This window comes from Hyaena hyaena, unplaced genomic scaffold (assembly GCF_003009895.1).
Source record: "Hyaena hyaena isolate Hyena2069 unplaced genomic scaffold, ASM300989v1 scaffold_1433, whole genome shotgun sequence".
Taxonomy (NCBI): Eukaryota; Metazoa; Chordata; class Mammalia; order Carnivora; family Hyaenidae; genus Hyaena; species Hyaena hyaena.
This window is the reverse complement of record NW_024082054.1, coordinates 192,020-209,970: the sequence shown is the minus strand read 5'-3', so window position 1 is coordinate 209,970 and position 17,951 is coordinate 192,020. Positions and strand designations below refer to the sequence as shown.

Below are 17,951 nucleotides of genomic sequence, written 5' to 3'. Positions count from 1 at the left end.
CAACAACTTTAAACAAAAATACAGATATTCTCTAACTCTGTAGGATTTCTCAGTCTCTACTATATGGACATTCTGGGCCAGATCCTTCTCTGTGATGGGAGGTGTCCTTTGTATTATAGGATGTTTAGAGCATCCCTGGCCTCCATGCACCCTTCTCCAGTGTGACTGCCAAAAAATGTCTCCTAACATTGCTCATTATCCCCTGGGGGACAAAAGCACCTTTCGTTGCATAAGAGTTTTAAGTATTTAAAAATATTTTGTAGCATTGACACAATCGTAATTTAATGAGAAAAATATGAAAGACCATCTAAAGTGTAAATGGCACAGCCACGCCATGATATATCATACAGACCTTGAAATAATGAATCACTGGCTGGCTCAGTTGGCAGGGCGTGAGACTCTTGATCTTGAAGTTGTGAGCTCAAGCCCCACATTGAGGGTAGATATTACTTAAAAATAAAATCTTTAAAAGAAAAAGAACTAATGAATCAGCATTATACTACTTTCCTAGACAGACATGGGTAAGGTACTACTGAGTCAGAAGGACTGGCAGAGAAAAGCTAGAAAGAACAATTGTGTCAGAACATAAAGAGTGCTTACAATATGCATTGGTGTCTTTTTATACATTTGAATTGAAAGTGTGTGAATATGTACGTGTCCATAACACAGAAAAAAATTTAAAGTAATGAAGACTTTTAAGAAAGAGAAACAGTGAAAATTGAAAATGCACTTAGGTTAAGCAGATGTATGTGGGGCACCTGGGTGGCTCAGTCGGTTAAGTGTCTGACTTCGGCTCAAGTCATGGTCTCACGGTTCTCGGGTTCGAGCCCTGCGTCGGGCTCTGTGCTGACAGCTCGGAACCTGGAGCCTGCTTCAGATTCTGTGTCTCCCTCTCTCTCTCTCTCTGACCCTCCCTTGCTCACTCTGTCTCTCTTTCTCAGAAATAAATAAAAAGACATTAAAAAAGATTTTTAAAAAATTAAAAAAAAACACCACTGCCTGAAACAAAATGGAAGACCCAAAGCAACTTTTGAACAAAAAGATTTAAAAGAATAATAATTTAATGATAGTTTCATGGGTTCAAATCTAATTTAGATTGCTAAGGATTCTGGGAAAAAAAGAATATGAAAAAGTCTTTTCATGTGGAGAGCAAGTGACATCTAAGGTTTTAATTTCATCTCACATAAAGATAGATGGACCAAGTATGCTTATGGAAGGAAAAGGTGATTCTTAGTCAAACATCAAAAAGAATGACTTACGAGTGTTGGAATTCCTATTTTAGAAATATATCCAATAATAAAAGGTCAAAAGGAACAAATAAGGGATAGAGAGATGTGAAAACTAGTCGGAAATATGTAGAAGGGTGACTTATGAGCAATAAGTGTGCAGAAGACAGCCAAGGAAACAACCCAGAAAATTAATAGGCACCAACGGAATGGGAAAAGATAGTTGCAAATGACATATCAGATAAAGGGTTAATATCCAGAATCTATAAGGAACTCACCAAACTACACGCCCTAAAAACAAACAACCCAGTGAAGAAATGGGCAGAAGACATGAACAGACACTTCTCCAAAGAGGACATCCGGATGGCCAACAGACACATGAAACGATGCTCAGCATCCCTCCTCATCAGGGAAATACAAATCAAAACCACACTGAGATACCACCTCACACCAGTCAGAGTGGCTAAAATGAGCAAATCAGAGAACTCTAGATGCTGGCGAGGATGTGGAGAAACGTGCACCCTCCTACACTGTTGGTGGGAATGTAAACTGGTACAGCCCCTTTTTAATATTGTGGAGGTTCCTCAGGAAACTAACAATAGAACTCCCCTATGACCCAGCAATAGCACTGCTAGGAATTTACCCAAGGGATACAGTATTGCTGAGGCATAGGAGCACATGTACCCCAATGTTCATAGCAGCACTCTCCACAATAGCTAAAACATGGAAAGAGCCTAAGTGTCCATCAACAGATGAATGGATCAAGAAGATGTGGTTTATCTATACCATGGAATACTACATGGCAATGAGAAACAATGAAATCTGGCCATGTGTAGCAACATGGATGGACCTTGAGGGTGTTATGCTGAGCGAAATAAGTCAGGCAGAGAAGGACAAATATCATATGTTTGCACGTATAGGAGGATTAGGAGGAACTTGACGGAGGAACAAGGGGGAGAAGAAGGGCGGAAATGGTGGGGGAAAAGGAGAGAGGCAAACCATGAGAGACTCTTGAATGCTGACAAAAACTGAGGACTGATGGATGTGGGGGGGAGGGGGGATGGGCATGGAGGAGGGCACTTTGGGGATGAGCACTGAGTGTTATGTGGAAACTAATTTGACAATAAACTATTTGTAAAAAAAAAATAATAAAAAAAATAAGTGTGCAGAAGAACATTGATGTTAATTTTGTGAAAAGTAGGTCTTCACAAAGAAAGACTATAAAGTTGACAGATCAATTCTTTCAGGAAAATATAAATCAATAAAAACAGAAAAAGCTGTGGAGGGAGTGTAACTAAGTCATAGACTTTACCACACAAAATTTATACCATCTCACACATTCTACACAAATACATCTACACATGCCTTTAAAAAATAAACAAAAATGGCAAGTAGCTAAATGCATCAAATAAAGGTGAATTCTTTAAAAAAAAAAAGGAATAAAAAAGCAGAAATAAAACCATTCCAACCTCACTATGCAAACAGCAAGTACTCCCACAGGCAACTTTCACTGGAGAAAGTCATGTATGTTCTAGCTAATGCAGAATATATTCAGATTCACAGGTAATGAGCTAATTGTTAAGGGAGCTCATTAGCATACCCCTTTTCACATAATACATTGAAAATTTTTAGGGTTTTTTTCTGTTTATTTATTTATTTTGACAGAGAGGGAGCATGAGTGAGGGAAGGACAGAGAGAGAATGAGAGAATCCAAAGCAGGCTCTGTGCTGTCAGAGCAAAGCTAATGTGGGGCTCAATCTCATGAACCCTGATATCATGACTTGAGCTGAAATCAAGATTCGGACACTCAACCAGCTGATTCATCAGGTGCCCCTAAAAAATTTCATTTGAATACTCAAGAGAGAGAAGGTACTATGCTATTTATGTTTCATGGAATGATCTTGCAAGGATGTACTTGCGACCATTCTTTCATCTGGATTTCTCTCATCAGTATGGAAATGTAGTCTAATATGTTCCATCTTAAAAATGAAAAGACGTATCCTCACTTCAGTACATATACCTCTACAGCTAGTACTTGACTTTTCTACTCTGGTTAATTGCAAAGATCCTTGGTCTCAGGTTCTACTTTTATGCTTCCCATCCCCCCTCTAATTGAGTTTCCATTATTATCATTTAGTTGTTAACTTTGAACCTTGTATTTCTGAGTTCAATATTTACTTCTATTTATAGCATCATAAATACATCACACAATCATTTTACTAATCATGCCAGCCAACAACCACAGTAAACTCTCTGCTCTGGGCTAGGCTAGATTGGCTCTCAGGTGACCTCAGGTAAATGTTCTTGACTTCCATTCTCTTGATCTTCTCCTGCAGTACTTACTGGGCTGTAAAACTCATCTAGCTGGGGTCTCTGAGAGGAAGGTCTCTGCATGCACATCAAAATACCTATCTTGTTGGTAGATGGTAGAGGATGAAGCTCTGTCCCCAGATGTGAGAGCAAGGATGGGTCAAACCTCAGTGCCCCATCCAGACTTAGGACTGCAAAAGAAACAACCGTGTCTTGTCCAGCCTGAGGTTGTACACACTGTGATACTGCAGCAAAGGAGGTATTTACAGTCTCTCAATTCTGCTCATTAGGCGCATTTCCCTCTTGTTTCTCCCACCTTTAGGCACCTGATTTCCCTACGGGACACCAGTGTAGATAGAAAGGAATTTCCTGTTGAAATTCTGCTCCTAGGAGACTGGGTGATAAGGCAGCTGAAGCCAGTTTTTTTTTTCCTTCTTTTTCTATTACTTCTTCTGCCTTTACGAGATCTAAACTTCCAGCACCTTATCCCAATCCTGAATGACCATTTCCTCCTGGTTTAGACTGAGAAATCAGTTTTGACCAGGTCCATTGGGCTCTTCAAAGCATTGACTTGGGTTGAAGACACAGCCTCTGATATCTTTAGAAAGTAACTTTTCTTTTTTTCAACAAAAATGTGAAATTTATGCCTTTGATGGAAAACCTTGGGCTCTACACTCGTGGGCTTCATGACAATTTTGCCAAAGCAATTAGGGATTTCACTCTTATATCCCAAGTTCAGAGCCATTACTTAAAGTGCCATTATAAAATGTTTGTTCATTGTCAGAGATCTATTTACATCTTTTTATGCACTAACATCTGAGTTCAGCAGCCCTAGGAATTGCCTGATTTAATTTTTATAAAAGTCTATTCTGTAAGGAGGTACTATTGTGAACTCCCTTGCCCATGGAGAAATGGGGCTTGAAGAATTTAGTGGTCTTCTCAAAGTTATCATTGCAGAGGGGCGCCTGGGTGGCTTAGTCGGTTGGGCGTCTGACTTTCGCTTAGGTCATGATCTCGCGGTTCGTGGGTTCGAGCCCCGCGTCGGGCTCTGTGCTGACTGCCAGCTCAGAGCCTGGAGCCTGTTGTGACTCCCTCTCTCTCTGACCCTCCCCTGCTCACGCTGTCTCTCTCTCTCTCCTAGAAATAAATAAAAAATATTAAAAAAAGTTATCATTGCAGAAACAGATGAGTGCTCATTAGGTCCCATCAAGATGTTCCCAGATTTCAAACCCTGTGCCTGTGGTTCCCACCCAGAATGATTTTCTTTCCCTGGGCATAGTTGGCAAGTCTGGGGGATGCTGCTAAACACCTGCAGTGAGCTGGACAACTCCCAACAAAACAATTCTCCTGCCTCAAAGGCCAAACTGAGAATTTGCCAAAATCTACTCTAGACCAGCACTTCTCCAACTTCAAGGTGCACATGAATCACCTAGGATTCTAGTTTAAATGCAAATTATGACGTTGCGGGTGCTGGTGAGCCAGGAGATTGGTGTGTCTAAAAAGCTCCTGAGCAATGTTGATGCTGCAGGTCCTGGTCTGTGGACCACTCTTCGAATAGCAAGGCTGTGGTCCAGTAATAGAACAAGGTGCATGTGGTCGTAGGTCTTCTTCACAAAATAAGTTCTGTTTGCATAAAATTTTGAATGAGAAGTGGATCCAGCCATTCTAGGGGCGGTGATAAATTCTGTGTTTGTTTCTTTTACATAAGGGTCCTTGAGTGACACAAAATAAAATACTTTTGGGAAAGGCTTTCTAGTAGTCAGAATAAGAGCCTTCTGATGTCGTCCACATTCTAAACCCAAGAAAATTGCAATGTGTTATTTTTTATAGTAAGGGGGGAGATTAAAGTAGCAAGTGGAACAAGGCTACTAATGAGCTGTCTTCGGCTAAGGTTGGCCAAGATTATGCAGGTGGAACTAACATAATCACCATGGTCCTCCGAATGTAGGAGAAGAAGGCAGAATAGTTGGATCAGAGAGAGATATGAGGATGCTACGTTGCTGGCTTTGAAGATGCAGAAAGGCCAACGAGCCAAGGAATGCATGTTATCACTAGAACTACAACAGGAAAGAAAACAGAGTCTCTCCTGGAGCGTCTGTGAAGGAATCAGGCCCGGCAGATATCTTGAGTTTAGCCCACGGAGACTTAGTTCAGGCTTCTGACTTTTAAACTCTAAGAGCATAAATTTGTTTCTTGTTAAACAGAAATAGGAATGTAATGTAGACATTCATCCAATGAAATTGTTTTGGAGGAAAGGGAATTTTAGTCTCTCCATTAATTCATTTATTTTCTCTTGGGTAAGGAGATTCTGTGTTGAAATCCAATCTCACCTGGAAGGAAAAAAATAAAGACATTTTGGAGCTTCTGCTCCATTTCTTAAAAGGAATGGAAAAAGTGAACTCCCCAGTGAAAAAATGTAAATGTGACTCTATCTATCTATCTATCTATCTATCTATCTATCTATCTATCCATCCATCCATCCATCCATCATCTATTTTAAATAAATACACCTAACATAGGGATTGAATTCATGACCCTGAGATCAAGTGTCACATGCTTGCAGCTCTTGGCTGGCTCAGTCCATGGAGGACAGGAATCTTGATCCCAGGTTTGTGAGTTTAAGGCCAATGTTGGGTACGGAAATTCCTTAAAGCTAATATCTTTCCAAAAAAAAGTTGCATGCTCTACCAACTGAACCAACCAGGCACTTTAGATTTAAACATAAGTTCTGGTTTTGAAGTTGGTCCGAGGGTTGTGGGTTATTGTTAAGCTGAATAAGTTATGGTTTTGAGACTTTTGCACATTAATATTAAAAAAAAGGAATTTGGGGTGCTTCAGTTAAGCTTCCGGTTCTTGATTTTGGCTAACATAATGATTGGATGGTCGTGGGATCAGGCCCCACATCAAGCTCTGGTCTGACAGTGCAAAGCCTTCTTGTGATTCTCTTTACCTCTCCTTCTGCTCATTCCCCTTTCATCTCTCTCTCTCTCTCTCTCTTTCTCAAAGTAAATAAACATTGAAAACAAGATTTCTTTTTTTTTTTTATGTTTTATTTATTTCTAGGAGAGAGAGAGAGAGACAGCGTGAGCAGGGGAGGGTCAGTGAGAGAGGGAGTCACAGACTGAAACAGGCTCCAGGCTCCGAGCTGGCAGTCAGCACAGAGCCCGACGCGGGGCTCGAACCCACGAACCGCGAGATCGTGACCCAAGTGAAAGTCGGACGCTCAACCGACTAAGCCACCCAGGCGCCCCGAAAACAAGATTTCGAAAGTACTTTATTACTAAAATAAAGTTCATCCATTGTACTTTGAGCCTTAGAGTCTAAATTTCCTCACTTTTACAATTCAATAGTAATTCATTCACTGTTTTGATTTCTATCCTCTCCAAATTTTCTTTCAACATCAAAGATGGGATTATTTCATCTGTGTCATACATACATCTATAAGAGTGTATTTGTATGAAGTAATGTACAAATGCACACACATATATGTGCATCCACTCACTACCCATGAAAGACTCTTGGACTCACCAAGTATTTCCAAACACTGTTTATTCCTAACAACATCTGCCTGAATCAGGCTTATTACCCCACATCACTATCAGTACTAAGGAAACAGAGACTTAAGGTTGTTTAAAATTGTTACGATTATGTAACAAAGCTTTAAGGCTTTTGTGCATTTTCTTGAATTATATTTAAGTGGACTTGGGCAATATGGACTCGGTTTTTGTATGATTCCTTTAATTCAGAATATTTTGCATTTTACCATTGTAAAAAGTTTGTTTATTTGTTTGTTTAGTTACTTATAGAGCACAAGAGCAGGGGATGAGCATAAAGGCAAGAAATGAACACGGGGGAAAAATGATCTAATAAGCTCAGGCTGTCCCGTAGAGACAGTGATGAAGAGAAAGCTTCCCTGGTTCTGGCAGCATTCCAGCCTCAGTTACATGCCTTTGATGACCAGAATAATTAACAAAGCTGGAAAAAAATGTATCTAAACAAGAAAGGAGGGGTATTTTTTTATGATCAAGACCTTTTATTGATTGAATGTCCCCCTAGAAAAATGTGCAAAGGGAACATGCTCCAAACCACCATTGCGTAAAAAGCAAAAGGCACATGCCTCCAAGCCTAATAGTCTATTTTCTTACCCTTTTAGCTGTAAAACTCCTTGGACATCTTCTAATTTCACTGGAACCGCTTTATGCCCCCCTATTCCTTCCTCAGGCTCATCCAACTGAACTTCCGTTCTCACTACTCATTGTCAACAATGATCCCTGGATTGCTGAGTCCAATGGATGCTCCTCTTTTGAACATATTATGTAAGTTAATTATAAATGAGTCTACCTAGTCTCAGATGACCTCAGGTAAAAGTTCTCAAGTTCCATTTTCTCAGAACCACGCCTGAAATAACTGCTGAGCTCTCAGACTAGATGGGGTCTAGAAGATGAAAGTCTCCGTGTGGAGGTCTGAATTCTTCCTTGGATGGTTGATCATGGAGACCGAAGCTCTGTTCCAAGACAGCACAGCAGGAAGGAAGCATTGGTTCCCCTGCCACCAGACTTCGGAGCCCCAAAGCAACAACCATGTCCTGGCCAATCCAAGGTTTCACATGTTGAGGTTCCGCAGTGGAGGAGATATTTACAGCTCCCTGTGTCTGCTCATTAGTCACTGTTTCCAATTTCCCCTTGGGCCCATGGAGTGGACAGAAAGGAAAAGTTTCCTGGTGATACTCTATTCCTGGGAGATTAGATTAGAAGTCTGGTGAATCCGGTTTTGTATTACCCATTCTCATGAACTTGCCTGTCTTCCACCTTGCACTTTGCCTTAACCTTGAGTTGATATTGAATTAATTGAGTTGAGCACTTACTTTACCAAGCTATAAATGCTTTGGGCTAATTTTAATAAATGAGCCATGTGATCCTCTTCATGTGTAATTTTGAAAGAAAAGTCCGAGGACTCACCCTAGAGTCTGAAATAAAGTCTGTGTTTGATTCTTTAATCTGAGGACCCCTGAGTTGACCTGAAATATATTCCTGAAAAAGACTTTCAGTAGGCAGAATAAGGTCCCCCAAATATTTCCACATCTTAATCTACAGACTCTTTGAATATGTCTTGTGTCATGGCAAGGGAGAATTAAGGTTGCAAATGGTATTAACATTGCTAGTCAGCTGACCTGAAGATAAACTTGTTCTGATTATCCAGGTGGGCTCAATAGATCACAAGGGGCCTCCAAATCTGGAAGATAAAGGGAGGGATCATGAGCCAGGGAATACAGGCGACTTTAGTTCTCCAGACCTCCAGAACGAACTCTTCTCTTCGGACAGAGTGATTTCAGCCCAGGGGGACTTACTTCGGAATTCTGACTTCCAGAACTATCAGAACATAAATTTAGTTGTTCTAAACCAGCAGCATGGAATTTGTTACAACCACAATAAAAATCTAATCCAGATATTTATATGATAACACTGTTCAAGGGAAATGAAATTCAGCCTGGGATCTTATTCATTTATATTCTCTCAGATAAGGACACTTGGTGTTGAAATATCACTTTATGTAGAATAAGAAATCTGAAGTCACTTTAGATTTGCTCAACTCCAACAGCTGGTAGAGCACCTCCCAAGTCCTGAACCATACTGACTTCTAGGCGCTGAGGTACAAAAACTGAAACATTAAGGTCACTTGTTCTACGTGGATAAGGAAAATTTGGTACACACACACATGCACATACACACACATACACACAATGGAATATTTATTCCATATGTCAGTTGCAAATATCTTCTCCATTCCTGAGGCAGCCCCTTCGTTTTCTTGATTGTTTATTTCACTGAGCAGAATCTTTTTACTTTGATAAGATCGCACTAGTTCATGTTTTGTTTTGTTATTGTTATTTCCCTTTCCTCCAGGCAACATGTCTAATAAGAAGTTGCTATGGCCAAGGTCAAAGAGATATTTTGCTGTGTTCTCCTCTAGGTATTTGAGTTACTTCCTGTCTCACATTTAGGTCTTTCATCCATTTTGAATTTATTTTTGTGTATGGTGTAAGAGTGTGGTCCCTTTTCATTTTTCATGCTGCTGATCAATTTTCAACACCATGAATAGACCGTCTTTTGTCCATTGGATAGTCTTACCTCCTTTGTCAAAGATTTGACCATATCATTCCGGGTACATTTCTGGGTTTTCTATCCTGTTCCATTCATCTATGTGTCTGATTTTGGTTTTATTTTTGTTTTTTCCAGTATCATACTGTCTTGATGACTACAGCTTTGTCATATAGCTTGAATTACCAAACATTTTATAAATGTCAACTTAAAAATGCAAAACTCCTAATTGATTTGTCAAAAGAATTATGAATCCAAGGATTTTTGTACCTATGGTTTTATAGCAAAGGAACCCACCTTTGCTTGTTGAAGGAGGAATAGGAATTTTCTAGAGCTAGCAGGAGTTGTGTTTCCCCACAACTCAGTTTCAGAGACTCAGGTTCCTGAGTCTTCTATTTGGAAGAAATTTTCACTCAGGGTTGTGAAAAGTTTCAATATTAGAGATCTGGAAGTCAGGAAAGTTCAAGGAGGAGTAGTAAAGATTGCATACACCTGAATTCCTTAAAAAAACATTTTTAAGGGGCGCCTGGGTGGCTTAGTCGGTTAAGCGTCCAACTTTCGCTTAGGTCATGATCTCGCGGTTCGTGGGTTCGAGCCCCGCGTCGGGCTCTGTGCTGACTGCCAGATCAGAGCCTGGAGCCTGTTTCAGTCTGTGACTCCCTCTCTCTCTGACCCTCCCCTGCTCACGCTCTCTCTCTCTCTCGTAGAAAAAAAAAAACATTAAGAAAAACCATTTTTAAGATTTTATTTATTTTTGAGAGACAAGACAGAGCATGAGTGGTGGTAGGGACAGAGAGAGAGGGAGACACAGAATTTGAGCAGGTTCCAGGCTCTGAGCTGTCAGCACAGAGCCCAATGAGGGGCTTGAACCCAGCAATCCTGAGATCATGACCTGAGCCAAAGCCAGAGGCATAACTGAGTGAGCCACCCATGCACCCCGGATACACCTGAATTCTAATCTGATCTCCTGGGAACAGAGAATCTACAGGAACAAATTCCATTCTGTCCAGATGCGTTCCCATGGGGAGATGGGCTCAGGGGCTGGAGTACTAATGGGAAAAGTGTCTAATGAGCAGTTATAGGGAACAGATACAGCAAACATAAGAGACTGTGAACATCTCCGCTGCTGCAGACCCTGAACATGTTCTACTGAAAGTTGCAGGAGACGTGATTTTTGCATTTGGGTTCCTCACGCTCCTTCCCGCTGTCTGGAAATAGAGCTTGCTCTCCATCATCACCCAACAGGGAGGGATTCTGACTTCCACGTGGTAGACCTTCCTCTCAGAGACCCCAATCACGTGAGTCTCAGAGCTCTGCAGGTAATTCAGGGAGGTTCAGGAAGAAGGGAAACTGAAAGCTTTTACCTGAGGTCGCCTGAGAGCTCAACCATCCTGTCCCAGAGCTGAGAGATCATTCTGTTTGTTGGTGTGGTGAACTCATTCATTCGTAATCAATTTATTTAATAAATTTAAAAAAAGAAAATGTCTTTTGAAATTAGTGATGCAAGGATTACTGTTGACAGCTCGGTGGTGGGAATAAGTCCAGCAGGATGAGACTAATGAAGGAATGGTGGGGGGGGGACTGTCTTCCAGGAAAACCTGAACACTTGCAAGGAGTTTTGCAACAAAAGGAAATATGAAAAAAAAAAAAAACGCTATTTAGTATGAAGGGGTGTACAGTGCAGTGAGGGAATTTAAACAATATTTTTTAAGACAGGGAAGTTCTTAAATTTTTTTTCATTTATTTCTGAGAGAGAGAGAGACAGCGTGAGCAGGAGAGGGTCAGAGAGAGAAGGAGACACAGAATCCAAAGCAGGCTCCAGGCTCTGAGCTGTCAGCACAGAACTTGACGCAGGGCTCAAACCCACGAACTGTGAGATCATGACCTGAGCTGAAGTCAGATGATCAACAGACTGAGCCACCACCCAGGTGACCCAAGATGGGGTATTTTGGATCATATTCTGTATCCATTAGAAAGATCCAGGCCAATGGAAGGAGTTACTAGCTTGCAACTGCAGTTCTGAAAACATACATTTCACAGAATCTTCTCTCCATTAGGTATTCCCTGAAAAAATTTACTTAAAACACAACAGGCATATGCTAGAGGGCTTTATTTGAAAATTATTTCATTACCTAGAGACAGAATAAATTTGGGGGTTTATTAGCCATTTACTTTCTCTGCAGCAACTTATCTGCCAAAATTCTTTGCCTTGTTTCCTGGGGTCTGAGCATTCGTATTCTTGCTTTTGGTTGTTATTCTTGCTGAATCATTTTCTTCTTTTTGATTGCATTCTTTCAGATGAATAATTTTACTCCTGAAACCAATATCATATTAGAAGTTATTTGACTAGAATTTAAATAAAAATGTGAAACAAACAAAACACATAATTGCAAAATTTTAAGCCAAGTTTGCTATTTATTTGCTGCTTAATTCTTGCATACATGGATAGATGTATTTGTTGGGTGGTGTGAGAGTTTATAAATTTTGAGCGGTCAAATCAGTCAATTCATCATATTTTGCTCTCACCCATTGTTTTTTACGTGCTTTGTAAAAATAAAATCCCTTTTGTATGTATGGCCACCTTACTTCCTGTCTGTGATTCCTTACTACCTTTTACTGCTTGTGATTAGATCTCTAAGCCGGCAATCATGCTTCTGCCATCCTGTGGAGACATGGATTTCTCTTGTATTCAACTTATAGCTTTTTCAGAAGCATATTGGACTCCACTTATGTTCAGAGAAAAGGAAATTATAATTTTAGATTCTGCTCTCTGCACTCTTTTTAAATTCAATGAGCATTATAAATTGTATTTTTCTATTTTTTTTAATGTTTATTTATTTCTAGGAGACAGAGAGAGAGACAGTGTGAGCAGGGGAGGGTCAGAGAGAGAGGGAGTCACAGACTGAAACAGGCTCCAGGCTCTGAGCTGGCAGTCAGCACAGAGCCCGACACGGGGCCCGAACCCACTAACCGCGAGATCATGACCTAAGCGAAAGTCGGACGCTTAACCGACTAAGCCACCCAGGCACCCCATTTTCTATTCTTTTTTATTAGGTTTTTACCATTCCGGTTTGATTTAGACTCCTGTGTTACTGTGATGAAAGTATTGTTCTTTTCTATCTTTTCTTGCAGAAGAGAGTCTTTTTTAAATTCTATTTTGATTAACAAGGTTGTTTGGAATCCACTGTCTTAACCCTCCTTTCCTTTTCCCTGCTATTCTTTTTATTTTGTAAATTCCATTTTCTAAAAATGTGTTTCTACCAAAATGCACACCTTTAAGAAGCAGGAAAGATGAATGAAGGAAGTGAGGTCCCGCTCATTTGGATCTTACACTAATTGAAGAAAGCAGAGTGGGTGAAATAAACGTGTGTAAGACATCATGTCTTCAAGGGGATACATACGAAGAAAGGAGACAGGTTTCCGAGGCGCGTATAGGATTTACAGGGACGCCTACACGCGTTGCACAAAAATCAGCAACAGGTCGAGACTTGCCCGATGAGTTTGGCAAAAAAGAGATTAAAACCCAGGACCCAGGGATTACACAGAAATGTGAGAGGAGGGCCGGCCTCGTCCATTACTGGGCCCCATGAGAAGCAGTGTGGTCCAACACAGAGGAATAAAGTGGCATAAAAGCCACACAAGGGCCTGATGTGGATACGATTAGGAGCGAAGGGGGTGATGAAAGTGCAGTGAGGGTGCGGCCCCTGCGTCTGGAGGGGACACGGCGCCCACCCCGGCGCCCGCTCTCTCCGCAGCCTGGCTGGTGGAACGGGCTCTTTCTTCAGGGTGCTTTTCCCTCACTAGCAGGAGCTGACTTCCTTTAAACCTCTCCTGGCATTGACTGCCACGGATGAGAAAATTTTTGACTTTATCCCAGAGCAAAACATGCCTGTTACACGTGACCCAGCACGCTGCAGGGGCAAACACGGACAGAAGCATGTCTGTGCACATGCACAGGGCTCCCCAGGGAGAACCAGGAAATGACTGGGTTCGCAGCCTGAGCACGTGCGATGCGCTCTGGTAATTTCTGTTGTGCCTCATTTCTTCTATTCTAGTTTATTCTTGCAGACCCCAGCCTGACCCCACACATGGTCCCGTTCTAAGAATATGGAAAACAGTCCTGTCTCGTGTCCTCTGTTCCTGTGCTAGTAACTCCCTGTTTCTATTCTCTCTCTCATCACTGGAACTTCTGTGAGCACAGAGCCTCTCATTCCCACATGCAATCTGTATTTATTCCTAGTGTCCCCAGCCAAGCTATGTCTGGGCATAAAGGGCGGGAGTGACCATAACACGCCCCCAGGGCACCCACAGTCTAGCAGGGAAACGCATATGGAATTAAATAAAAATTACACAGTGGTGACCCTTACATCTAACTTATTGCGAGAGAAAGTCCTTTTTCTGTGACAATATTAACAGAAACCACACCCAGAAAGGTTCATGAAGAATCTGAAAGAGGTGATGGGATTTTCAAGATAGAGAGGAGGTGAAAAGTTCCAAATAGGCCAGTGGGAGACTCCAAGCAGAGGGAAGCAGGTGTGTAGAGGCTCTGAGCCCTGAGATTGGGGCTTCAGGTGAAGGTACAACTCAGGTTCAATGTCTGTGAGGTGGATGTGGGTGAGGCGGTGTGAGTGTGAAGCTGGTGAGCAGGTCAGGGGAGGCAAGCCAAGTGTTGGAAGGTATGGAATTTGGGGTTCATTCTCCACGGGGGAGTCATCAGGAAGGGGTTAATCTGGGGAGGTGGGCAGTAGCGCACCTGTGATCTAGAAAGACCTCTTGGGCTGGGCCACCTGGATGGTTCATTATGTTGAGTGTCAGACTTCAGCTCAGGTCATGATCTCACAGCTTGTGAATTCTAACCCTGCATCGGGCTCTGTTCTGACAGCTCAGAGCCTGGAGCCTGCTTCAGATTTTCCCTCCTTCTTTCTGTTCCTCCCCTGCTCATGTCTCTCTCTTTCTCTCTCTCAAGAATAAATAAATACTTTTTTAAAAAAAGGTTAAGAAAAAGACCTCTTGGTGTTGATGTGAATATTGGCTGGAGGGGCCCCAGTCCATAATAGGTGGAGACAGTACAAGGAATTGAAATAAGGCTGTGGATTTGGGGTTCCAGAGGTGGGGAAGCAATGAGGACATTTGAGAGGACAAAGAAAACTCAGCCAAATTTCCTCACCAGCGAGAAACACCCATTATCAACAGAGGGAACCATGCTAAGGTCTTTATGGCATATTAACTAAATCTGTCAACCACCTGCGCAGGACAGATACCTCTAGCCCTACTATTTGGGGAAGGATATTGGCATTGACAATAGTTTGGTTGGGGAGGTGGGGGAAGAGAAGAGAGGGAAACAAGCCACAAGAGACTCATAAGGACAGACAGCAAAATAAGGGTTGATGGAGGCAGGCGGTGGGGGATGGGCTAGATGGGTGCTGGGGATGTAGGAGGGCACTTCCTGTGAGGAGCACTGGGTGTTGTAAGTGATGAATCACAAACTCTGCTCCTGAAACCAATATTGTACTGTATGTTAAGTGACTAGAATGTAAAGAAGAAAAAAAAAAGTATAAATTTGTTTTTTTTTCAAGTTCGAATAGCAAATCTGTGTAGATCCAAAATCCAAAACCTGAGTTCCTAATTACACAAATTTGCATTATATATTATTTAGAAAAAGTGATTTTTAGCAAATAATCTTTAAATACCTCATTTTTGTTGTACTCTGTGTATTTCCTTTTGTGAATTGTGAGTGTCTTCCCTTGCTTGTTATTCTGGTGGGATGTCTTGATAACATGAAGACCTTCATACTTTAGGATAAATTGTTTTTTGCTGCTTTTTTATGCTGGGCATCAAGGAGTTGCATCTGGGGTTGGGGTGTTGCCAGGACCAGGGGCACTTTCTCATCCCCATCGCTGGGGCCACCTGAGCTCATTACATCTTTCTCTCCAGTTTTCTTGCTCTCGGTTTATGGAACTGATGGTTTAGTTTTCTTTAAGCACCGGACATGAAACGATCATATGGAAATGGAGACCCAAGTTTACACGCTCATGGAAATAGGACCCCTGTTTACATCTTTAGAGGAAGACAATGTGATGTCGACAGCCCGCCTTGTATCATTGTGTAATTATTTGGCTGTAGGTGAGAATAACCATAGGAGGCTATAGTGTGTGTGTGTGTGTGTGTGTGTGTGTGTGTGTGTATGACAAAGTGGTTCTCAAGGTAGAGGTCCTGAAACCCATCGCTCTAACACATGACCCTTAAAATACAGGTGTCAGATTACCACCCAACCTATGAAGGTAAGAAAGGGTCCATTCGTATTCAAAGATTCCTTGAAAACAAAACTAATAAAGTGCAAGACACACATGTGAAGGAGGGATTCCTCGTGTTCTGATTTCACCAGTGTCGTCCGGAGGCCACCTTGTTCCCCAACACTCCCTGCCACCGCCTCTCATCACCCTTCATCTTGCTCCTGCCCCGGGACACACCGGCTTTCTTTAGAGCCTTGATTTTTAAAACAATAAGCAAACCAACAAAAAGCAGAATGGTGAAGGGGAGGGGGAGGTACCGGCTTCCAGTGAAGGAATTCCTTCCATGGTAAGGAATGATGACTCACAGGAGTATAAGACACAGCAGAGGGAATACAGTCAGTGACACTGTCCCCGTGTTGTGTGGTGACAGATGGCGGCTCCATGCGTGGTGAGCGGGGAGCGATGTTTAAACTTGTTCAATCATTGTGTTGTCCACCGCAAACTAGTGTAACATGGTGTTTCAACCACCCTCAAATTTAAAAAATTAATTTAAGAAAATCATGTCTTCTTTCAGAACCTCTGAGCTGGTTGTTCCCTCTGATGAGCACACTCCTTCCCAGAGGATATTGTTTAAATCCTCTGTTTAAATGTGTGCTGGTGTCCCCGAAAAACAGAAAAAAATAACACCTCCATCCACTCTTTCCTTTACACAGGCTTTGTTTTTCTCCATAGCATCTGTCACTTCCTGATATTTTATCTGATCTTTTATTTGCTTATCTTCTTTTTTCCATCACTGAACCCTACAGGCTTTTGTTTCTTGACATTTATACACTTTGTGTAAAGGTTGGTCAGAACTCTGGTTATTTCTCAAATTTTATGACATATGACATATGACATACGACAGAATTTCTCATTAAAAGTATAGAATGCATGAGCACTTGGGAAGAAATTAAGTGTGTGAAGTGAAATCCTCTTCAGAGCTGGCATGGCGGGGGGGGGGGTCCTAAGGGGTGACAGTTTCCATACAAAAACCATGGATACTGACTTTTTGAATGCAAAATGAAAATGGTAGAATTTCAATAATATTTGTAATGTTCATTATTGAGAAAATAATTCATGTCATTCCTTCCCCCTGGCATCCCCTCCAGCACATGGAACCAGGAAATGATACACACATTTCAGAATTTCTTCTTCTGGGATTTTCAGAGGAACCAGAATTACAGCCCCTCATATTTGGGCTTTTCCTCTCCATGTACCTGATCACTGTGTTTGGAAACCTGCTCATCATCTTAGCCGCGACCTCTTCCTCCCACCTCCACACGCCCATGTACTTCTTCCTCGCCAACCTGTCCTTTGTGGACATCTGCTTCACCTCCACCACCGTCCTGAAGATGCTGTGGAACATCCAGACTCAGAGTAAGTTCATAACCTACGCAGGCTGCATCACACAGGTGTATTTTTTCATACTCTGTGCAGGATTAGACATGTTTCTCCTGACTGTGATGGCCTATGACCGCTTCGTGGCCATCTGCCACCCCTTGCACTACACGATCATCATGAAACCCACCTTCTGTGGGCTGCTGGTTCTTTTATGCTGGATGGTGGGCAGCCTGAATTCCTTAGTACAAACCCTAATGGTGTTGTGGCTGTCCTTCTGTAGAGAGGCAGAAATCTCCCACTTTTTCTGTGAAATCAATCAAGTGGTCCGACTTGCCTGTTCTGACACCTTTCTTAATGACACGCTGATGCATTTTGCAGCTGGATTGTTGGGTGGTGCTTCTCTGGCTGGGATCCTTTACTCTTATTGTAAGATAGTTTCTTCCATACGTGGGATCTCGTCAGCGCAGGGCAAGTATAAAGCATTTTCCACCTGTGCGTCTCACCTCTCGGTTGTCTCCTTATTTTATTGTACGGTCCTAGGAGTGTACCTTAGCTCCGCTGCTACCCAGAGCTCCCACTCAAGTGCAACAGCCTCGGTGATGTACACGGTGGTCACTCCCATGCTGAACCCCTTCATCTACAGCCTGAGGAACAAAGACATGAAGAGAGCTCTGAAAAGAATTGTCAGGGTGCCAGTGACATAA

At 42.0% G+C, this 17,951-nt stretch overlaps 1 protein-coding gene across 1 annotated transcript; it reads left to right on the top strand.

Annotated features, from left to right (window-relative positions):
• Positions 1 to 17,018: 17,018 nt before the first annotated feature.
• Positions 17,019 to 17,951, top strand: LOC120225494 (olfactory receptor 7A17-like). The gene has a single exon (XM_039223678.1). It carries the CDS (start codon positions 17,019 to 17,021, stop codon positions 17,949 to 17,951), a length of 933 nt encoding a protein of 310 aa, XP_039079609.1.

Coding starts and splice junctions, on each gene's coding strand:
- LOC120225494 (XM_039223678.1), top strand. CDS start 17,019: ATGGAACCAGGAAATGATACACACATTTCAGAATTTCTTCTTCTGGGA.